The sequence below is a fragment of the Pholcus phalangioides genome, unplaced genomic scaffold (assembly GCF_987345545.1).
Source record: "Pholcus phalangioides strain wild (caught in Gottingen) unplaced genomic scaffold, Ppha-v1.0 ptg000009l_1, whole genome shotgun sequence".
NCBI lineage: Eukaryota > Metazoa > Arthropoda > Arachnida > Araneae > Pholcidae > Pholcus > Pholcus phalangioides.
This window is the reverse complement of record NW_028301602.1, coordinates 22,574,718-22,599,399: the sequence shown is the minus strand read 5'-3', so window position 1 is coordinate 22,599,399 and position 24,682 is coordinate 22,574,718. Positions and strand designations below refer to the sequence as shown.

Sequence of the window (24,682 nt, the reverse complement as noted above, 5' to 3'; positions counted from 1 at the left end):
TACATCAAAATTTCTGAGCTGTTGCTAAGTTGATAAACAAATTTTTTTCTGGTCAGTTTCATATTATCAATTCATATAACTCAAATAATAATTCTATTTGATACAGTTGATCTTTATTACATTCCAACATGACAGAAGACAAAGGAAAAGTATGATATAAACAACAAACTTTATGTGCAAATCTAATTGTTAGTTAAATTTTTAACAGCAATTAAAATCACAAATTACGGCTAAATATTGATACAATGATGCTTTATGTAATGATAAATCTTCATGCAAATTTATATACAGTGAAACCTCGCTACAATATAACGATACTCAATATAATGATAAATCTCCCTCCACAACTATATATTTTCAAATCTTGCGTGGAATCGCCTATAGTGTAATGTTAAACTCCTCTTGATACAAAGATATCCTTTACTCTGATAAATCCCTCTATATAACAATATTTTTTCAGGAGATTGTAAAACTGCTGTAACGCTATCTTTTATGTTCCACTCAAAATCACCTTCAATGCATTTCTAAATTCTCCACCAGTTTTTGTTATTTCAGGGATGATAGGTATTTTGCACTATCTACCCTCTGAAAGTGGTAATGAAGTAACTGAAGTATCCTTGTAGCCATTTTCTGTGTAGTATACAAAAGTATTGTGGGGAAGCTACTTTACAAGGTGAAACAATCGACTGAATTTATTCATTAGCTAATCAATTAGAATTTTTTACTGTGAGTAAGTACCTATAAACGCATTTTGTTGTGGTACTAACAATGCCAATTTGGAAGAGATATCAACAAAAACATAAATTTGGTGATAATGCTACCTCTCGATACAACAATATTTTTTCTTGGTCCACTGATTATTGTTGTATCCAGGTTTTTATGTATTCAAATACTATTTGGAATAGCCTTGAATGTAATATTATACCTCTCTTAATACCAAAATATCTTTTATTATGGTGAGTCTCCCTGCAAGGATATTTTTTAATTAATTAGTTGTCATTCAGTTCTACAAACCTCCAATTTATGAACTGAAATTTTTTTACAGATAAGTCATCTGTAAAACCAGGCATGTCCCAGGCTCTGTCCCATGGAGATATAAGCACTGTACCCCGAAGGGTTAGGCCACGCTAAATTGGTCATCTGGTCGGAAAAAATATTTCATATCATTGAACATCTTTTAAATTTACAAACTATTTGTTCACATTCATTCAAGTTTGCAAAAATCAATAGTACAGATTCAAGACAACTGTGTAAATATGGTGGTCTGAATGAGATGATGATTATGCCTCTTGATTATATATATATGTATATCTGCAATAAGTTTTTCTTGGCCCACAGAATATTATTATATCAAGATTTCTCTGTATATTAACCTGTTGTTAATGCAGGTTATAACAAGACCTTTTCTTTGGTACCACTTCTTCATTTCCCCTGTGCAACCAGTTTGGGCCCAATATAAAGTTTTGTGTAAAATCAAACAAGAAATTTTTCATTAAATAATATCATAATAAGAAAAATCTATGTGGATGAGAAAAAATCTGAAATCTATAAACCCGTGCTTAAAATACATTGTCATCGAGGAGCATCAATTCAGGAAATACGGTTCTGCAGTTCAATCTTTTTTACCCTACAGCGCTTCAATAATTTGATGGCTTCATGCTCTCAAAATTTTTGACTGGCTTGAAATGTCTTCACCCCATCATGTTTAAAATAAATGCTTTTAATTATTTTCAGAGGTTAAGAAAGGTGGAAAGTATGAGAAGACCTACAAATATCCTCAACCTGGTGTGTATGTTATCAAGGTGTCTGTGTCGAATCCTCATGCCAACTTCACTCAATCTCACGTTTTGAAAGCTCAGAGACCTGTCTTACCAATTTATGGAGTAACCACAAATACGCCACAGATTCTTCCAAGTAAGGATTCTTACAGCCATTATTTAACTCTGCCAAATGTTAATTTTATAATTATTATTATAAGATAAGAATCAAATTTGTCAGCATGAATAACTTTTTGATTAGATAATTTATATATTTTCCTACTTTTAAATGTTTTTTCAAGGTTATTAAAAGTTTTGGTAATAAGCAAATGCTCATACCTACTATGTAGGCCAGCAGTGATCCAAAAATTTTCATTCTTTCTGAGTCTTTAGATGTAAGATTACTTTCAGGAGAAAAAAATGATAGGAGTTCTATTCACATGTTATCTTTTGCTTTATAGGTCCTATTGTTTTTGAGCTGACATATCCAGCTTCAGAACTTCTGCCTACAAATGCAACAGCAGTGTTCACTTTTGGTGATAAAAAGACGTTCAAATGGAATGTTCCCCAAGCTGGAGATGGAATCCTGGAAACCTTTGAGCACAAATACAGAAAACCAGGAGTTTACCTGGTGAACATCCGTATTTCCAATGTAGTATCATCCTACACTTTGATGACAGAGGTAGGTTCTTCTTAATGTACAATAATCTCAGAATGTTGATGTAATGTTCTTTCTTTCGACAAATGTTTTATACAAATAAACCCAAAGGCCACACACACAACAGGTGAATGGCCTAACAGGTGTCTGAAGAAAAAATTTCTATAAATAATATTAATGTCAACCTAAGTGACCATATTCATGAGGTTGTTTGATACATAAAAATGTATTTGAATTAGAAATTTTTTTGTATGATGCTTGCAATACACTTATCTCATATCTAATTTTATACAAAGCATCCCCCCCCCCAACCCCACAAACATAATAAGTTTCATCCATATACTCCATAAATAGGTAGAGACAGCCATCAGGATTCGTGATTTAGCTGTGAATGTTCTATTCAGTCCAGTACTAGGATACCATGATCAAATACCTGGCTATGGATCAGAAAAAAACAAGTTTCCTGTGGAGAGAAATGTAACACTACATATGAGTGTGGCAACTGGTAAAATACTTTTAGTACTTTTTTTCAGTTAGATTTACTCAGCATTCTTGGTTTGAATTAATCTAGCCTTGCATCTATAACTTGAGGTTTTGTTATATGACATAAAAAATGTTTTAATTTTTTTTATTTGCAGCAACATTTGCATAAGAAAATATATTAAAAATTAAACTGAAATTTTATTTTTAATAATCAGAAAGAAGCATAAGGGTATTTGTTTGCACAGTGTTTGAGAACAATGTTTGGAAATTGATTTTGGTATAACACAGCTCTTTTAAGTTCAACAACCCAAAAAAGTTATAAATTTATTTATAAGAGTATCAAGCAGTTGTTATTCATTACATTTAGGCCGTGTTATGGCATTGAAAGTATGTTTACTTAACCTGGAAACCATGGGAACCCAGACATCAGTTTACACTAAAACCACTGAACCAGAAACATTATCAGACAAATATAACTACAGGTAGATGCCCTGTGATCATAAATCGATCCCTACCCACCACTGCACTATTTCAAGTTGGGTGTAAGATTACTATGTGCTTCAGTTTCACTACTGGACTTTCAGAGAAGTCATTGAAAGAATGTATTAGTTGCTTTTTGAAATACAAATTATAACTTGTAGAAGTCATCTCCATTTAAAATGAATTTGGAAATTAGTTTGATATTGATATACAAACTGCAATGTACGTTATGTTATCTTATGTTTATTACTCGACATAAATTCTCGGGTAATAAGAAACACAAATGATGTAATGCGATTGTCTTTTATTTCATTATTGAAAACTTCATCACAACCGAGTATTCAGATTCTTGCTTTTTCCAGGTGAGGTTGAACTCTACATTGTGCAGATGTCAAATGGGACAACTGTCCTTAACAGCTCTGATTCGTCATACACAACCATGTTCCAAGAAGTGAGATATACAACCTATATAATCTTTTTTTTTTTTCCTGTATGAAAAACATTGGTAACACAGGAAAAGCATTTTCACAGTTTAAATTGCAAGTTATGTGCGTCTTTCTTTATCAATTGAAATATGGTTCATCTGATTTTTTTTCTTTCAATTTTTTTACTAGCCTGGTTACTATAATTATACAGTGGCTGCCTACAACCATGTTCAAAAAACTACAGATCCAGTCCTTTTGTTTTTGTACCTGATGGAGCCTGCAGAAGGCCTCATCGCTACAGATAATGTGAATGCAACTTTGGAAGAAGAAGAAGACAAAGAGTTTGAGGCAATTTTCTTTTTTTTCTAGCTTAACTAATGTATAGAAAATGAATATATTCATAATCCATCAATATATGTATAGAAATATGTGTTTTGTTTTGTTTTTCATTTTTGAAGCTTGTTAATCACTTTTTCATTTGAAAAATGATACCAAATCTAAAAAAATTTCAAAACTCAAATCTAAAGCACTTTTTTTTTAGCTGCAAAAATTTTTTTTTCTTTTCTTTTTTTTTTTGTATTTAAGACAAGAAATCTTGGAAGAGAAGCTCACGAAGTTTCAGAAGAATAAATTCTTGAATTTTATTTAAATTGCATATTGTTGTAAATTTGTATCATTGCAAAATTTTTAAATCTTTTCTGGAAAATATTTTCTTGCAAAAAATGGCATGGTGTAGGTTTACCACTGCTGTTGCATAATATCGGCATCTTTCAGTTTTAATTTTGTTCAGGTCCTATATCCAAAATATTTTGTTATATAATTTTGCAGTAACACAATAATATTCTGAGCTTTTTTCCCCCTGCTTTTCATTTTGTGTTTTTAATCAAACAATTAATTATGTGTTCCTAAATTCTATTTATCTCTGACTGTATTTTTCTAACAATTTATTGAAATAGGTATTCCTAGAGCGAGTTGGCACAGACACTTGCCTTTTGGTAGATTATGATGATGGTACAGTTTTGAGAGCATATGGAAATGGTGAGACTTGCAACGACACTGCAGAAGAAGTCATATGGGAAGGTGATCTAGAGAACCCATTGATACTACGCCATAGCTACATATCTAAAGGTTATATTGATGCATTCTTTAAAGCTTTCAATGCCATTTCTGAAGTTAATGCTACTGTGAGGTTCTTTATTACCAACCAGACTTGCAAAGCTCCAGACCTTTCTATCAGGAATAGAATTCCTAGTTATTACCTCGCACCAGAGACTTATCGTTCAATACCTGTAGTGCTTTATTCATATACAACGATGAAGTGTAACGATTCCAGTGAAACTGTACGAGCTTGGAGTGGATTCAGGTATGTTTGCATATTTATTATTTCACACCTGGTACATAACGCACTAAATGCAGATTTTAAATTTATGTGAAATATTATAATAAAATATGTTCTCGCGCGCGCGCGCGCTCGCATATTGATAGATGAAAAATGTATTTCATTCTTATTTTTTCACCAAGATTGAATGACACTAATGGACAAGTCATAGAAGAAATTGATCTCACTGTAGTAGACTCATACAGGAAGTCCATGTTGTATCTTAGACCATTCTTTCTCAAGGGTGGATTGTATAAGTTCAAGTTTACTGTCAACATGACAGGTAAATTACTTATTTTACATGCAGATTTTTTGCATAATCATCTGTTTGTGTGTTCATGTAATCTAATTTTTTTTAATAATGATGGTTTTGCAGTAAAACAATTAATAAATTTGTATATAACATTATCATTTCTTTATTCTGCAACTAATAGTACATCCTTTCTCCTTTGGCTCTACTTAAGCCAAATATTTCTTTAATCTTCCTGAAAAAGTCTTGCTCCATAGGCCTTGATGATCTTAGTATATTACTATAGTGTGTAGGTACATCACTTTGTAATATTTAGAACATTATTGGTTCTCATTGTTGGAAGAATGTTCTCATTGTCAATTGTGATTTATTTGAATAAACTTTGAAAAAGTATTTCATGCTATGAATGAAGAAGTTTCTCTATTAAGTACCATAACTCTGTACGTTTCTCATTTATCCAAATTTTCTTTAAATTGGCTAACCTAGAGTCCTATAATCATAGAGAGTTAACTCAAACAAGTATTTATCACTTTTCAACTGTTTTAAAAAAAATTATTTTCTAAAAAGTTTATGTATGTAAATATGTTTGATAATATATAATATTGTTATTGTTTGAGCCATTATAAAATACTCTGCTTTTTTTTCTCCCATAGTTTTCATACAAAATCCTCCACTTATCCTGGTGCGATCTGTGGAAACATTTGTGAAAGTTGTGCCTTCACCTGTATTAGTACGTCTTATAGAGGGTGCTCAGTCCAGAGTAACAAGGGGCTGGGGTCAGAGTTTGATCCTTGACCCAGGCCAGAGTTCAATAGATCCAGATGATGAAAGCAATAAGGTGATACATCCATATTCTAAATTTCAGTTGCATTAATTGGAATGTACTGAAATTTTAATTAAGCTTATGTATTCTTGGTGGCAGAATTAAATCAGACTCATAATCTGATCTGTCTGTGAAATAGACTTGTAAACATAAAGGAATTTTTTTTATATAAAGACGGGGAGGGGTTATCATCTCCCTATATAGAATTGTCAATGACTCTTGTATATAATGTCAGCATCAGTTGTAAGAGAGAACGACAATAAATTATCTCGTAACAATTTCCAAGAGCTCTAATTGTCATTGTAATTGATAGCATTCGGTCATTTTGAATCTTAATGCACGGAGAGAGGTCTTGATCTATTTCTAGAATAAAAAAAGTGAAACATTAAAATTTCCATTCATTTGTCTATCTTATTTTTTTTATCATTATTTATTCTCATTATTATTACATTAATTTTTTTTTGTATATTATATGTATATTTTATTGTAAATGTGATAAATTCTTTAAGTATGTATAATTGCCAACCATTTTTGTAAGTTTTATAAACTTTGCAAATTTATCACATTTACTTGTGATTATGTATATTCCCCCAGCTTGTATTGGTAAATACGATAAATTGCCAATGATTTACTTAAATTTACTAGGCATTTTGCTCAAACTTTAGTCTAGGATGATGGGTCAAATCAGTGATGTCGATTATGTTTTAAAATGGTGATAAATGTGAAGGAAGTGATTTTCCTGGACAGATCATACATTGTCTTGGGAACATGTGAGGACCATGTTATTAAAAAAAAGGCTAATGTTACAAGACTGATATGAATTTAAACATTTTTATCTTTATAACTCTTCTTTTCATTAAGTATAACTATTGTGGGAAAGTATGAGTTGTGCACCCATGACATACGGGAGAAACTGATAAGTGGTTGAATTTAAGTGATATTTCTCCATGATTTCTCCCATATTCATCATACTGCTTCATATTGGAATTATGCATTATCATTGGCAAAAGTGATAAATGTTGGAAAATTTACCAAACATATGGAGATAGTTGCTGATTATGCGTAATAACCAGCAAATATGGATAACCACCAATTTATCACATTAACCAATTTATCACATATACATCATTTAACTATCAATTGATGTATAAATGAGGTATAGATTGAATAGTGTAACACATATAATAAATACTTGAATTTGTGAAATTTTTTTTTTCAGAATTTCACTGTGAAGTGGTTTTGCAGAAGACTTCCCGGAGAAATAATCAACAGAAATCTTACAGAGGATCAGCAAAATATATCTAGTCCTATATTTGACCGCAGTGTGTTGTATCATGAACGTCCAACTGGTTTACCAGCTCCACCTGAAAGCAGTTCTGAGGAAGTGGACAGCGAAGAAGTTGATGCGGATGGCCTGATTGAAGAAGATGATTTGGGTGGATGCTTTGGTAAAGGGCCCGGTTAGTGAAGACTTTTCTTATTATCTGTTCATACTGTGAAAATGTATGAAAGTATGGTTGTTAGCGCTTGCAAATTTTCATAATTGACATTTTTGCAATATATAGATCTATATTTGTTTTTAAAAAAAAAGTTTACAGTCAGAAAAATTAATCATTAAACTTGCAGGTATACAAATGTTTGGCTTAGAGGACCTACATTTTTCAGAATCTCTCTTTAGACTGTATAAGAGTTAAATTATTTCTTTGAGAGCTAAATATGTGTATGCACTTTAATCAAATAAATTTAAACAATATTTTGCGGACCTAATACAATTCTAGAATAGACTGGAGTTTGCAAACCCATGCTTTGAATACTTTAAGATATGCTTTATTTATTTGTTGTTCCAAAAGTGAGAAAATATAACAATATAGAAATCTATTAAGTTCTTTTAAAAGTTTAAAAACAAAAGATTGAATTTATTTACAAAGAAATGTTGAATGAATCATAATTTTCAATTTTCTTGTAGGTATGATCAATGTTACCGAAGGATCTGTCAATTGGAACACTACGGTATTCCGTCGTTCGAATGTAACTTATGAGATAATTGTGAAGATAGAGATGTCAGACAGAGATCCCAGTTGGGGTGGTCTTCAGATAGTGTTATTGGAACAAATACCACCAGTGATAGCTGTTGAGTAAGTTCAGGAAGTTAAATTTGTTCTCTTGTTGAAAATGACAAAATATCTATGCATCATTCTCCCACCTGTGAAAACCCATTGAGGGGAGTTAATACTTTAAACACAGTGAAAAACTATGCTCTAATAGAAATATCATCAAAAATACTATTTAACCATTGCTTTATTTCAATTTTTTTTACATGTTCTTGATTGTATGTGCTATCCTTGTGTGCATGATAGAATACCATGACATCAATTTAATTGAGAGAAAAAAAAATCCAAAATATAAAGAAAACTGTTCAGCTCATGAAATGAAGCAAAATTTTGAGATTTTATTGACTCAATCTTAACTTAAAACTAACTTTTAAATGTAAAAATTTTGAAATTTAATTTTAAATATGATTGAGTTAATGAAATCTCAACCTTTTGCTTCATTTCATGAACTGAACAGCTCCCTTCATTTTGAATCAATTTTTATTCAATTGCATGGTACACTGCTCAAAACAATTAGGGGAGCAAGCAAAAAAGTGAAGAAAACCGTGCGAGACAGCCACGTATTGGCATACAAGGGATAGTATACGCGTATCAATGCGCAGTACAGAAAAAAGACGTAAAAAAATTTGGAATTATGCTTTAATTCTTTGAAAATATGGAAAAAGCATGAAAAAATGATTTAGGGCAACAATTTGGTTACATGTAAACGATAAAAAAAAAGTACTGTTTAGACATGATGCATGAGTTTTAATAAGGCGTGTGGTCTCCTCGAACAGCTAAGACTGCTGCACACCTGTTTGCCATGGATGCGATGAGGTTATCGATCAGACTTTGGGAAATACTGTTCCACTCCTCAAGAAGTGCAATCTGCAAATCTCAGACAGTAACAGGCGGCAGCAATGCGTCGTCTGAAACATGCTCGATTGGATTCAGGTCAGGAGAGCACGCTGGCCATTCCATACGCTGTATTGTTTCAGCTTCAAGCATGTTCTACACCAGACGAGCTCTATGCGGTTGGGCATTATCATCCTGGAAAACAAAGGAATCTCCAATGGCTCCAGCGTAAGGGATGGCATGAGGTCGCAGTATCTCGTCTGCATACCTTCGGGCCGTCAAAGTGCCATTCCGAATGATATGCAGGTCCGTACGTCCGCCTATGCTGATTCCACCCCATACCATCCAACCAGCTCGTCTGTATTGTGACCTTTCACGAACGAATGCGGGGTTATTTCGAGTGCCCCTGTCCCTCCATACCAGAACACGTCGGGTGTCACACTCCAGACTGAATCGGGACTCATCTGTAAACAGCACTTGGCTTCAATCATGTTGCTTTCAATCTCGATGTTCAGCAGCCCATCTTCTTCGGGCCGCACAGTGGCGTGGGGTCAACGGAATGCAGACCATTGGCCTACGTGCATAGAGCCCTCCCTCATGAAGCCGATTACGTACTGTTTGGCTGGACACCCTTCGTCCTGTTGCCAAGAGCAACCATCTTTGCAGCTGCGTAGCATTCTTTGTTCTGTTTCGACGGGCTGTTAACCGTACATACCGGTCATCAGTTGCTGTAGTGGCGCGTGGCCGACCTTGCCCTGGTCGGCGTCTAACATTTCCTGTTTCTTGGAATCGATTCCACAGCCTTGCAACAACACTTCTGGCGACTCCAACAGCGTCCGCAACACTACGTTGTGTTTGCCCGGATTCCAGTCTGCCTATAACACGCCATGCCATGGATTCCGGTAAATCACATTGTTGAGATATCCTCAAGTCACCTTGTCTCAAAAAAAAAATACTGCGCAATCAAATTTCACAGTTACAGCAGTAAAACAGATGTTTCTGCAACATCCCGATTTCTGCCCTTATCTCCTTTTTCTGGTTTTTGACGTCATGAACTTTGATTTGCATATGAAGTTTTCTTCTTCCGTTTCCTGTTAGGCTTTAAATTATGGATGATTCATTTTATGTTACTTATCGATATGCATCTTTGCGTAATTTTGTTAAAACCATGTACTCCCCTAATTGTTTTGAGCAGTGTATTTTATTACGAATGCAAGCTCTTTTTAATATTTTAATTTGCAAAAAATTAAGTACCCAAGATATGTAAAACTTTATACCAACGTTGGATAGTACATACAATCAAGAACATGTGTAAAAAGTTTGAAATAAATCAATGGGTAAATAGTGTTGTTAATGATATTTGTATTAGACCATAGTTTTTCACCATGTTAAAGGTATCAACTTCCCTTAAAATTTTTAATTTATTTAGAAAAATAGTGAGCATATATATATGAAATATGTGTGATGTCCTGTTTTTTTTAAATAGGTGCCAAACAGAGAAGCTTTGCTACCCCAATGACCCTATAGGTCAAAGAATCAATCCAGTAAGAGTGGGTCTCATTGGTTTGTGCAGTGAAGGCTGTGATACAGAGTTGCTGTATGAGTGGCAAGTCTTTGGTGTCGATTCAGAAGGGAATGAAACATATTTGGCTGAAGCTTCTGAATTTCTTGTTGGTATGCTAATCCCGAATTCAGATTTAAAATATTCATGTTTTAGTTTTCTCTGAACTCAAATGATTAACTGATTTTGTTTTGATATACTATTTCTAATTTGTTTAATTCTACTTGATAAGGTGCAACGGAAAAGAAGATGGCCTTGAGTGAAGATTTTTTCAAAGAATATTATCCTACATATGGAGACTTTATTGCTAAGCTTATCGCTGAAAATGAAAATGGTCTTCGAGGAGAATCAGATCTTTTCTTGCACATCAATCAGCCACCAGAGAGCGGGAATTGCACCCTCATACCAGAAACCGGGAAAGCGCTAGTGGATATTTTCACTGTTAGTTGCCTTGGTTGGACAGATCCAGAAGGAAAAGACATTGAACACTATGCATTCTGGAGTAAGTGATTCAAATGAAACTAATAATATTTTTTCTGAATCTTTTAATCATTTTAATAGCACCATTGTCATTTTAAAGCCAGATGGCTTCCATTCCTGGTATTCAAAACCCAGGCCTGTCAAATTGAAAGAGATTAACATGGTAGCAAATCAGAGCAGCTGTTTTTAACTGAAGCTAACTTGAATTTAAAAAGTTTTAATGTTCAAATTGTGAAGTTTCTTTTCAACACATTGTAGCTAATGGTTTTTCACATATTTTTCATTTCAACATTTGTATTAAATACATTTTTATACCATGTATACGTTTTAGTGTAAGCAATTTCTTTTGTGCTTTCTTTTTTGTTAAAAAAATTGTTCCTATATTAGGGGGTCGAAGTTGGTTAATGTAGGAGTTAGTTTTCTCAAAGGGGAAAAAAGTGAGTTTTATCAACACTGTCTCCTCCTACATGACAGGAGTGCACAAATTTGATCCTTTAAAGTGAGTTCCATTTAGTTCGCAAAAGGGAAGCTATCTTTGCCACTATCTTTATGCCCCCTCACCTCAGGTCTAATAATGCAGTGTGACCCTACAAGTTAGACACAATTGATGGTGATTGCTATGCAAAGTTATCTAAGGCCTTCTTCATGTAACCAAAAGGCCCAAATGAGCACAAGCATTACAACAGACCTATGTCTTAAAATATAATTAATGTGAATGAAAAATATATAATTTTTTTTTCTTTAAAATGTGTCAAATGTTTGGAGATCAGCGTATACATAAGTATATATGGTATGTTTAATATAAAGTAGAATGCTATCCTGGTGAACTTTAAACATAAGAAAAGCTTCATTTTGAGGGTTTTTTTTTCAAAATAGCTATCCATAATGACACCAATGTTTTGATATACTTGAGCGCTGGTCCAGATGGTGAAGCCCAACTTGTATTACCATATGGCCTTTTTGAGCTGGGGGTGGACATCAAAGATAAAGAAGGTGCTCTAGCAAGAATCAACATAACTACGCTTTCTGTAAGTTATAATCACATCTCTGAGAAGGTTCTCTCTCTCTCTTTGTTTAGACTGGCTCAATTTAAAAAATGGAGTTACATGAATCAAAAGTTCTTAGATGGAAAAAGTAACATGGAAAATTATGAGTTTTTTATCCATGAATAAAGAACAATGTTTCATAAATGCCAGTTTTATTTGTCTTCTGAGCTTTCAATGTATCATTGTCTCATTTATCCTTCACTTTTTCTTTTTTCCTTAAGCTCGACCCACCTTTTAAACAAGAATATGAGAATTTCATCAACAACCGTCAACTAGATCAAGTGGAAGCATCTGGGGATCAGGCGAGAATGAGCCAAGTATCTCAAGCATTGTCTTCCTTGATGAACATTAGATTGCCTTTAGATGACAACAGCACATATGAAGATGTTACTACAAGTAAAATTATTTTTCATGCTTATAAAACTTAATTTTTCCTTTCCACACACATGCAAGAGCTAGTCAAAAAAAATGAGAATGGGTTTATTAAACACAAACATTATTCAAAGTCTGGTTTCATATGGTGGTTTAGCACACGAGTGGTGCAGTGGTGTGATGCTCGTCTTCCACCATGGGTTGATATCAAGGTCCACAGGTTCAAATTCATTAAATAACATTGAAAATAAGTTCTTCACCTATCGATAAATGATGCCTTCATTTCCCATCCAACTCTAATGGTTGGAAATTGCTGTATGGCAGTATGACTGAAGTAGTTTCATATGGTCTGTTTTAAAATGATCATTTGTCAATGGTAAACCCATTGACAAATTACTTCTTCAGTTGGCCCAGCTTATCTACCATTTATAGATGTGCTGAAACTTGCCTTTTTATGTGGCATTTCAGACACCTTTACTTACTTCAGAACCACTTTTGATGATCAAAATCATTAATGTCTCTACACATCTAATGGGTACTGAACCCACCATACTGCTCTAAGTACCTTTTTTGTATGAGTCGGTCTTGCAATTCTGAAATTAGAACTAGAGGAGCAATAATTTTCTTAATGACATCAATTATGAAAAGAGCGGAAGTAACTTATATAATTTCAGAATTATGAATGACAGCATGTCTTCCAAAAATAACAGACACTCTAGGGAATACGTCCAATAAGTTTCAGACCATTTCAAATCAGATTGTATCTTGCTATAGTGTATCTAGTTTGTGCATAATAAAATCATACTCATTCATTCTTTTTCAACCAATCTATGTACAGTAGAAAAACAAATTCTGAAATCTTAAATTAATTATAAAGTTCAAAAACACATTTTACTTAATTCAAGATTCAAGGCCAGTAAAGTATTTTATACACAAATAACTTTGATATGTACTGAATATGATGTTTATCTCCATTAGTGGATCCCGGGTTACTGGATAAAGAGTCAGAAGAAAAGGCTAAGGTGTGTTTTTCAATTTTTTAATGTACTGTTATAATACTTATGACCAGAGCCTGAATGTTGATGAAATTTGCATTATTCTCCACTTTTTCACTTTTAAGGCATTTTTTCAAGTTTTAGGGTATTTTTTGGCACTAAAAGATATTTAAGATATTTTTTCACTTTTTCAATTTTTTCAGAATAAATAAAAAAGGTTATAAATTATATGTTTGTTAATGAAATTTTTGGGTAGTTACAAAAAGTAAGGCTGGATTTTTGAAACAAAAAAAAAGATGCATTGCTTTTATCACTTCACTTATATTTTTCTTTTTAGATAACATGCAGTCAAATACCAATTCCAAGTAAATTTAGTGAAATTTCCAAGAGCTGACCACTTCACTAAACATTGAATGATAGTGAATACAAATAGGGGGGGGGGGCTCGAGCTTATCTGCCGCCCAAGGTGCAAAGCTTCATGTCTGCCCCTAAAGATGACCCTGGTGGGAGGCTCACAAGGCTATAGCCCAGGGGACCCTGGGATTAAATCTACTGTATTTTGTTTTTAGAATAAAGTGGCACAACATTGTTTACAGAGAAAATTAATGTGACCATTCATCCTGCTTTTGAAGAAAATGTTTCGTTTTCAAAAGGCAGAGTTGTCTTACTTTCTTTTTCTGTCCGGAATTATTTTACAATTCATGATTATGCCAGATAACTCAATCCACAAAACATCATTTATATTCATGAGCCATCATCACTTATCCTGTAAAGATGATGTATAACGAGACTATTTTTATTAAGAAATTCATTTCAGTGGCATTTCTGGTGCTTCAGGGACCGAGCAAGTGAGAAGCTGAATTATTTCCTTTGCGTTTATTTGATTGTTTTGGAAAAATTACTGTTCACACTTGCTTCTTGTGATAGATTATATTTTTATTTTTGATATTACCTTCCCAGGCCCTGTCTTTTTCCTCAAGTTTGCTCAACACCTCTGTTGTCAGCATATGGCTCAAAAGCAAGATGTCATGTGAATTTTTACTGTTGGAAATGTTTAAATTTTTTTTGTGTCCAACGGAAGCCTGAGCTGCCACCCCTTACAATCTGCCGCCCGGGTACACCCTCACTTAAGCCGCCCCGATACAAAGAGTTCTCTGATCCTATATGAGATGTTGAGAGAAACTTTTTTTTTGTTATTTAAAAGGATTGATTAAAAGAATATGGGAAAGTACTTGCATGTACAGTGCATGAGAAGTTTATCTCAGTATAAAACATCACTTTCGGAAATTTATTTAGCTATTTAGATCAAACCCAAATATAAAATATTTAATTAAGAATTTCTATTAGTAGTTTTCAATGAAATTTAACAATTAAAATAAATTTACATGTAATTTTAAATACCATAAGTGTTTTTAATTTTATTTTTGATTGTAATCAGCTTTTAAAAATTATTTTAATTTAAGAGCTATTTTTGTCAATTTTTAAGGTCAACAACATCCAGGCCTTGCTTATGACGATTAAAAAATTATTTTTACAGTATTGATAGTCATAATTTTGATTTCTTGTTGGCATGATGTTTGTTCAATTTGCTCCAAAAACAATATTTTGAGATTAGTGTTTCCTAGGACTAAACTGTTTGCCAACTTTTTTAATTTGTTCTTTTTTCTAATCTCATTCAATTTTTTTACTGAAAGGTTCAGATATTTTGTTATTTTTAATTCTTTAGAAGTTTTATAAATGCTTTTTAAATATAAGTCAACTTTTATGAAATTTACTTACATTGAATTATTGTCAGAAATCTCATTTCTTTTGAGTGCTTTAGTAGCGTAAATTCAATCATTCTTGTGAATTAAGAAGGAATGTGCAAAAACAAACATTTAGAGTAATTACTTATAAAAATTTCAGTTAGTTTCCAACATAATTTAATCAGAGGGCTTATGTTAAATTCCTTTCAGACTCGTTTGAAGATGATACGCTCTGTTGGAAGTGTGATGAATACAGATACTCTGGGTCATTTGGAACAGATTGGTAGTGCACTAACTTCTATTGCAGGTGAAGGAGGTGGAATTGATAACGATGGAATGGTGATCAAATTTACTTATTTGCTTCTTCCAAAAAAGCTAATCAGTTTTTCACTGCTTTCATTAAGTGGGTCCCTTTTTTTTCCATTGTATGTGCCAAGAACACTTAAATATTTTTTAATGCTGCAACCACAAGAGGCTGAAAAATATCACCAATTAACTCATACCCACTGCACTTGTTGACCTAAAAGCATCCCCAATTTTTGTGTTTAATTCATTACTTTTAACCTCTATATTCAATGGTAGATGTTATTGACTCCAAATGAAATGCGCAATGACTTCTTATTCTTTTAATTAAATTTTTTAATTATTTTCATTTAATTATTTTTCTAGAAGTTATTGTATGAATAAATACTGTCATATCTGATGCGTATAATATTTGTCTTCACAGAATATTTTCAACAGATTAACGATATTCATGTTATCAAAAAATGTTTTTTAGGTTTTAAAGGAATAAAAATTTTTTAATGTGGTGTTCAATGATTAATTGAATACAAAAAAATGTCACAACATACAAATCATCTGATGAGGTAGCTGATAAAATTAATAGAAAAATGTCCATATTAAATGTGGCTGTATATTACTATGCAGCAATACTAAATTTTGAAAACTGAATTTTTTTTTTAAAAAGAAAATAAAAATGTGGATGTTATCTAAGAATATATATAATTTCAAAATTTTCTTCACAATGATTATAATTGTTTTTTTACATTAAGATTAAAATATTAGTTAGAAATTATTCTGTTTCTGCAAATTAAATCTGGTCTGTTCAAAAGCGTTTTATTTCAGTGAGATCAATTAGTATGAAAAATAATTTAACATAAAACGGAGAAAAGGTTATTTGTAAACATTTTTTCTTTTTGTTTTCCAGGAAGAAATTATTAAGCTCCTTAATAAGACAGTGCAATTGTCATATAATATACAAGTTGAAGCCCCACAACAGCTACTTGATTTTTGCATGTATGCTGTTGGTACAATGGGAGGCATTGTAGCTGTAAGCTTATTACTCTTTTTCTTATTTTTCTTATGTTATTGAGTGATAAATTGATTTCTTTCACCTTAAATAAAGATAAGGGAAGTTATTTCTTCTCTCTTGGTATGTACTTCATGTATATTGTGTGAAGCCTAATTCTTGTAATAATCACACATCAATCAGCTGAATTTTGCAGTTTTTACACTTTTCATTTAAACCTTTATACAGTGGTGTCTTACAACACTCAACAGTCTCATGAATCAGCACGTTATTTCACCACAACCGTGTATTCTTGAAATTATTATCTTTGGAAAATATTATCCCACTTTTTGGCATTAGGTTGTCAACAGATTAGTGTTGAATTATGAAGCCTATCATGTGGATGTGATATCACGAATATTTGTTGGATAATGTCAGTTCCCCCCCCCCCATCCACTTTTTGCTTCATGTGGGCATGTTACTATTTGCAATAATGTCAAATTTAAAAATTCTTTTTTGTCCTTGATCGCTGCAATTTGATTATTATTTTTTTTTTTTTTTTTTTTTTTTTTTTTTTTTTTTTTTGGACTTTGTTCTTTAAATTTGTAAAAAGTTTTACCCTAAATAAGTATTTTGTTTAATTTACATTATATATAATGTCTCTCCAATATATGTATTTTGTATGACATATTTTCCTTTCATAGAGAATGACTGAACAACTCATTTCTGGTGTTGTTCTGCCGACAGACCGAGCCAAAGCTCTAGATTTTGAATATGATGTTGAAATACCTTTATATGGTGAAGAAGAAAAAGGTAGGTCACCTTGTGTGTGCATGTATTATTATTAAAACTGAAACTGACGCATTTTTCCGTAATTATTAGTTAATCTATTGGGTATAGACTGTCATTCAGAATTGGTTGTATCATTATACAAATACAAAATCAGAAGCCACAACAAGAGGTACATTGCCAAACAAGTGGTTGGAAAAAAAATCAATAAAAAGTAATGATAATTGAAAAAGGCTCATAAAAAATGTTTGTCATAGCTTAAATGCAGTCACCCGATATTAATAAGTCAGAAAAAAAAAGTAACTAAACTGCTGAAATGCTCTGCCCATAGAAATATGGTTGTCAACCACTTAAATATGAATGAAAATCCCTGCTACACAACATCCTGGAATTGTCCCTATCCAACTAAAACTGGTGTCTCAGAGTTGAAGTAGTTGAATGATGGACGGCATAACAATGTTTCATGATCCATTACAAAGAGCCCATTGAAAATCTTAAATACTTGCGCCATATCTCCATGATGCCTACATTAGTAATTAATCCTTGTATAAATAATAAATTTACAACCTTATGATGTGCATCTTATTTCATATTTTTCACAGATAGTTTCTTTGATGGAACAATTCCATTACAAGATGCTCTGAATCTAGCTGTCATTAAACATGAGGCACAAGAGGTAATGAAACAAATCCTGTTGTATGTGTAGTCGGAATTAAAATGAAATGTATATTATAATAAAAAATTTTGAGACAATTGTAATAAAATTACTTCGATCAAATTTTATTTATGATTGATGTAGTTCCCATATAACTCATTTTATATTATATTTATATATAATATCATATGAAATATTATAATATAATATAGTAATATAATTTATTTATCCTTTTAAATAACATTTTTTATCTTTGATTTGTCTCCCACATGTGTGTAATTTTCGTACAGCAAATATTTATCATGTTGCTGAATTTTTTATGTTTTCATTTATGCATAGGCTGAAGGAAAAATTCGAACCTTGGTTGATCTAACTATTAAACTTGTTCTTGCTATGCTTAAAAACATAGTAGTAGGAGAGAAGCCCATGGAATTCCAAGCACCCAGTGGTCTGGGTTTGACAATATCAATGTAAGTATGACCCAGTTCAATTTAATATCATTACCAACTTTTGTAAATACTGTAAAACTTCGATAAGTCGTCACCTCAAGTTATCGAAAAATTATGACGGCTTAAGCGGAGTGACGACTTAAGAGGAGTTCCGTCAGTTTTAATGTGTGATGTTATGAAAATCGTATTAATTTAAAGTAATATGACATTTATTAAAGTATGAATCAAAATAACAATATATTAATAAAATTTATAGATTGCGAAAGAAAAAATAATAGAGCAATTTTTAATCTTTTTTATCTCTTATTACTTAAATTATTGTGGTGAAATGTACTGCAGACTTTGATTTATACTAGTAGTTTTTAATTTAGACTAACAGAGCAACTGTTTGAATAAGTAGCTTTTCTTCGTAACAGAACTCTCTATTGCACATTAATTTTACATATACATCAAATTTAATTTCAGTGTTTGAATTCTTCATCAGTAGTTCATGATGCAATTACAAAGTAATCTCGAACACTTTTGACTTAATGGAGGGGGGGGGGGCCCTGGGCCCCCAGGGAAAAGTAAACAGAATACCTCAACTTGGGAAAGAATGTCTAATTTTTTTCAACAAAGATGTTTTGTTTAAATTTCAAGCCTTAAATTAGTAGAGCCTATGCTTTCTATGATTATTTATTATCCGTGCCCATTACACTTTAACTTGATTAATTTGATTCTTCGATTTACATAGTTTTTGATTTCCTTGCACTATATGTAAATCTTTGACGTATCAATCTATTTTGGTTTTTTTGGAGATGCCCTGCCCATGCTTACGTTGCTTCTTGCGACAGAGCTTGGGTGTCTCGCGGTTTGTCCAGTTTCTCCAGTAGAGCCCATGCAGAAATGAGATCTAGCTTGAACAGTCCCCCAACGTTCCAAAAACCTTATTCGGCAAATGAACTTCCCCAGCTTAACTTTCATTACTTAAACTGTTCGGGTTGGAGATATTGGATTTTATGGTGACTTTTAAGCATATGGCAATGCTGTTAACAAGCTCATTTTTTAATGGGGGCCATAAAAATAGTCTGTTCCTCTTTCTCAAACTTTTTCATAGTGACGAGTAAACGAGGGTTTGATAACATTGGTCTATGAGAGCTGGAAGGGTCTGAAGAAAAATGATGACTTATCAGGGTGATGACTTAACGAGGTTTTACTGTAGATGTATTGTATGAAAAAATATAATATATATATACAGTAGAACCTCTCGATAATGGGCACTCATGGGACCTTAACTTTTGTCCGCTAATGGGGAGTGTCCGTTATTGGGGAGGTACGATATACAGTAGAACCTAGTTTATACTACTTTCACATTTATACAGCATTTGGCTTCGGTCGCAATTGGTTCCAATGTATATGCTATATTGTGTAAAAATGATATACCAGTTGTTATACATAATCATCAATCGTCTCGATAAGGAAAGTTTGATTAAATTTCACTACATATATCACTTTTACCGGTGATTATACGTAATTCCCAAACAGTTCAATAAATGAAAAATTTCTAATATTAATTTTTTAATATTAGAACATTGATATTTCATTAACATTTATATTAATGTTCTAATATTAATATAAATTTTAAAAATAGAAAAATTTGTAACATTTCTTCTTTTCATTAAACCCATTATTTTTACCCATACAGGGTATGTGCACTGCACATATTTTGCAATAAAAATTAAATTAAAATAAATTTGAAGAAGAAATAAACGTTCATAACAACATTATCAGTTAGTTATGTTGGTTTCTTCACACGTATCAACATGGGCAAACAAAATCAAAATTACTTTTCAGAATCTGCATTTTGGGCCATAGTTACTTGTTCAGTTAATCAAGTAATTAATTGATGATTTATCATATTCACCAATACGAGCTTATGATTATACATAATCACTGGTGTGTATGATAAATTCTCGATTTATGGACAAATTAGAGTTTGGGAAAAAAATTTGTTTCTCCAGTTTTACTATCCGCTATTGAGAGTTGTCAACTATTACTGGTAACTGGGAGTGAAATATATTAAAGCCCTATTCCACAGGACCGAGGATCCAGAAAGTGTCTGTTCACGGGAGGTGTCTGCTAACGGGGAGTGTCTGTTATGGAAGGTTCTCTCTCTCTCTCTCTCTCTACTGTATATATATCACAGAAGTTCATATGCACTGTTTTCAATGTCTACGGATAGACTGTCTTTTGTTAATATAATGATCATTTATCATTAAATTAAACATCGCTTGGATTCAATTACATGCCATGATTGGAAAGTTACATCAGCTACATGATTTTATGATAGATGGAAAGAGGAGTTTAATTGGTTTTCATTATGTTGTGTATCTTTATTCATGGGATAATACCACATTTAATATTGTATTTGGATTATGGCTAGTGGCAGTCTTAGAGCAGTGTGACCTGTGCAATTACACTGGGTGCCAAATAATAATAGGCACCAAAACAAGTTGGAAAAGTTAGATATATATTACTTAAAAATAACCTCTAAGGTATTTTAAAGAAATTACCATTCAAAAAATACATTAAAAAAATAACGGAGATAGGAAAAAAATTGGAAAATTTGAGATTACTATATATATATATATGTATATTACTACATATATATATATGTACATACATACACCGTTGATTTTTTAGGAAAAGAATCTGTGAGCAGTGCACCTATATGTATACATAGTGATACAGTATTATTCTGATTTCGGTCAGGATAAAAATATGCAACTCTTTTCTTTTTGTTTACCACTCCAAAAGATATTGGATAGCTTCCTTTTTCTTTTGTTGTTCTGTGAAAAATGAAAATAATGGAGTAAATCTCTCTCAATCGTCCGAGTGTTTCCCTGTGTTCCATGCACTTTGGCACTCCAGACCTCTGGTGCTTCTCCTGGCTCGTCAGACTTTCCTAGTAATACAACCAAAGGCAGCTTGGTCACATTGGGTGTGCTGTAGATGGGGCATCAAATCTGATGTGAAAGTACAAAAAAAAAAAAAAATTGGAAAACTGATTTCTGTGCTTGCTCTCGAAGGGACATTAAATCTGATTTAATGGGAGGGAAAAATTGACATAATATGTTATGTCATAAAATCTTGCTGTTCCTTTATACGCATCAAAACAAAGCAATCAAAACAAAAGTTTTTTTTATAATTTGAAGGAGGTCAATGGTATAACACCAAAAATAGGTCCCGCACAGGTAGAGATTTTGTCATTTCAAGCAACTAACTTCTTAGTTCCTTGATAGTTAGCTTTGAAGAAGGGGCAGACAAGCATGGAACCAGAGGAGGGCAATGCAGAGATTGAGTTTATCCCATATTTTATTTGACAGTAGTGACTAGCAGTAAACAATAAATCACCCCCTCCATCACATCACCCTGGATCCATGCCTTATGGGGGGTGGGCCCGACTGCTGGTTTTGCACTGGAGGCCACATGGTCTAAGACCGGTCCTGATTATGGCCATAAAAACAGAAGGTTATTATAATATTAATTGAGAAGTAATTTTATTTATTAGTAAAATTAGAAATATTTTCTTAGAATTCCATTTTAATCATCAATTGAAACAATGCAAATTGTCCCTAATCGAAATGCTAGAGTTGTTGTCAACCATGAGATAAAATAAGTTGAATCAATGCAATAGATTCAAATTCATTCTCATCATCAAACATTCCATAAATAAAATTTTTATAATAATAATTTATACTATACCAGTACTATATATTTTGTGATGCTTGCATATTTTTTTTTCTAAAGGTTCAAAGGTGGTACCTTGAGTAACAGGGCCATTCAACATGGTGATGCAGTGTACGTCTTCCCAGATGTGTGCGATATCCTTGCAGAACAAGGTTGCTGGGGCAATGAAACACTCGGTGTCATGGTATATTTCTTGTTTCTAAATTCAAAATCTCTAAGAATTAATAAAGTAGTTTGCTTCATGTACAAGTATATTGTGTCATAATTTCATTATTTAGGCCGTATCGTGGCCAGCTATATTGGATTCATATGGAAATGGTGTAGATATGTTATCCAATGACACAAAAACCCTTCAATTGCTAATGCTGGATGAGAACCTGGATATTCTGAAAGTTCAGAACACAACCGGTTGGTTTACCATCAAAGTGCCTCGCAATGCAAAGAAAGGTGAAGATGACGAATCTGTAAGTAACAACATATTCCCACTCTTAAATATTTATTCATTCTTCAATTTTATTCTATAGATTTAATTTAAGTAGTTGTACATGTTAATGTGCTCTTCATTTATTTATCATTATATTTCAGGCTTTACCAGATCCTACTTTTGTGCATGCTCAAATAAAATGGAATGAGCAAATGGTATATCACCAATTTATTGTCGAAAAGAATGACGCAGCTGTTAATGTTGAAATTCAACCCTCTGAACCTGATACTGATCTCTTGATTTTCATAAAACATCGAGAGAAGCCTCTATTGCACGATTATGACATCATGATTCCTTTAGAAAATATCAGAGAAGTCAATGGTGAGCTTCTTATAAAAGTTTTTTCAGATATCTTCCTTGTTCTGCTGTGATTTGTTTTTCATTCAATCTTATTTTAATGATCAGAAACTTAGATTGTGTTCTGACTAGTTTCTGTATTTTAATCATGTGATATATATTTATAACATTGTTGTGTTGAACTTTCATTTCATTTTTTACAGGAACCTATGACTTGTTCTTACCGAATGATGTCATACGTAACCGTACTGGATTCTTTTATTTGGGTATAATTGAAGCAAACAACACTGCTCTTAATACATCTATCCCTGATGAAATGACATTCGACAGTAGCATGAATTTCACACATGGAGAGGCTGTTAGAGATTTTTCCACTAACTACTCAGTGAGAATATTCACTTCTGGTTGTTACTTCTATAGTTATGACTTGCGGAAGTGGTCTGGAGCTGGATGCTATGTGAGCTTGTTTTTTTTTTTATTTATATATGTATGTTATGGTAAATGTGGCAAATTAGTTATTATAAATACTTATCAATCTACCAGTCATCTTAATAAGTTTGATAAATTTATCACTTTTACGGGTGATTATGCATAATAACCATGTGTCCTTAATAAATTTGATAAATAGTTGAAATTTATCACCTTTATATGTGATTATGCATAATACCCTGGAATAATTGATGAATTTGATAAATATGAAAAAAATTACAAAGGAGTTTAGTATGTGTGAGGAATATAGTCGGATCCTGATGTAATGATACCCTGATATAATAATACAATACATGTATAAATTATCATATACAGTAAAACCTCGATAAGTCGTCACCTCAAGTTATCGAAAAATTATGACAGCTTAAGCGGAGTAACGACTTAAGCAGAATTCCGTCAGTTTTAATGTGTGATGTTATGAAAATTGTATAAATTCAAAGTAATATGACATTTATTAAAGTATGAATCAAAATAACAATATTAATAAAATTTATAGACCATGAAAGAATAAATAATAGAAATTTTCTACCTTTTTTTGATCTCTTATTACTTATTGTAGTAAAATGTACTGGTACACTTTGATTTATACTAGTAATTTTTAATTTATAGACTAACAGAGCAACTGTTAGAATAGGTAGCTTTTCTTCATAACAGAACTCTATATTGCACATTAATATTACATGTACATCAAATTTAATATTTTAGTGTTTATATATATCATATCAATAAATTTTGGTTTTGCCGGAGATGCCCTGCCCCCTTCGGGGGTGGGGGGGGGGTGAAGTGCTTACGTTGCTTCTTGCAACAGAGCTTGGGTGTCTCGCGGTTTGTCCAGTTTCTCCAATGGAGCCCATGCAGAAATGAGATCTAGCTGAACAATCCGCAACGTTCCAAAAACCTTATTCGGCAAATGAACTTCCCCAGCGTAACTTTCATTACTTAAGCTGTTCCGTTAGGGTATATAGGATTTTATGGTCACTTTTAAGCATATGGCAATGCTGTTAACAAGCTCATTTATTAATGGGAGCCATAAAAATAGTCTGTTCCTCTTTCTCAAACTTTTTCATAGTGACGACTTAACTGAAATTAGCGACGAGTAAACGA

The 24,682-nt window shown here is 32.5% G+C and overlaps 1 protein-coding gene across 1 annotated transcript in view; it reads left to right on the top strand.

The window, feature by feature from the left end:
- LOC149082544 (uncharacterized) overlaps positions 1-24,682 on the top strand; it is a 66,484-nt gene that overhangs the window by 22,741 nt on the left and 19,061 nt on the right. Inside the window, exons 8-31 of the mRNA XM_089235793.1 lie at positions 1,735-1,914; positions 2,219-2,443; positions 2,774-2,920; positions 3,741-3,829; positions 3,993-4,151; positions 4,760-5,166; positions 5,325-5,464; positions 6,085-6,269; positions 7,474-7,714; positions 8,221-8,389; positions 10,686-10,873; positions 10,993-11,262; positions 12,117-12,268; positions 12,508-12,682; positions 13,637-13,680; positions 15,609-15,737; positions 16,606-16,728; positions 17,391-17,499; positions 18,078-18,151; positions 18,470-18,600; positions 22,369-22,492; positions 22,587-22,772; positions 22,894-23,113; positions 23,293-23,546. Coding sequence (XP_089091919.1) covers positions 1,735-1,914; positions 2,219-2,443; positions 2,774-2,920; positions 3,741-3,829; positions 3,993-4,151; positions 4,760-5,166; positions 5,325-5,464; positions 6,085-6,269; positions 7,474-7,714; positions 8,221-8,389; positions 10,686-10,873; positions 10,993-11,262; positions 12,117-12,268; positions 12,508-12,682; positions 13,637-13,680; positions 15,609-15,737; positions 16,606-16,728; positions 17,391-17,499; positions 18,078-18,151; positions 18,470-18,600; positions 22,369-22,492; positions 22,587-22,772; positions 22,894-23,113; positions 23,293-23,546 — 4,121 coding nt within the window. The remainder of the gene's footprint in view (positions 1-1,734; positions 1,915-2,218; positions 2,444-2,773; positions 2,921-3,740; positions 3,830-3,992; positions 4,152-4,759; positions 5,167-5,324; positions 5,465-6,084; positions 6,270-7,473; positions 7,715-8,220; positions 8,390-10,685; positions 10,874-10,992; positions 11,263-12,116; positions 12,269-12,507; positions 12,683-13,636; positions 13,681-15,608; positions 15,738-16,605; positions 16,729-17,390; positions 17,500-18,077; positions 18,152-18,469; positions 18,601-22,368; positions 22,493-22,586; positions 22,773-22,893; positions 23,114-23,292; positions 23,547-24,682) is intronic.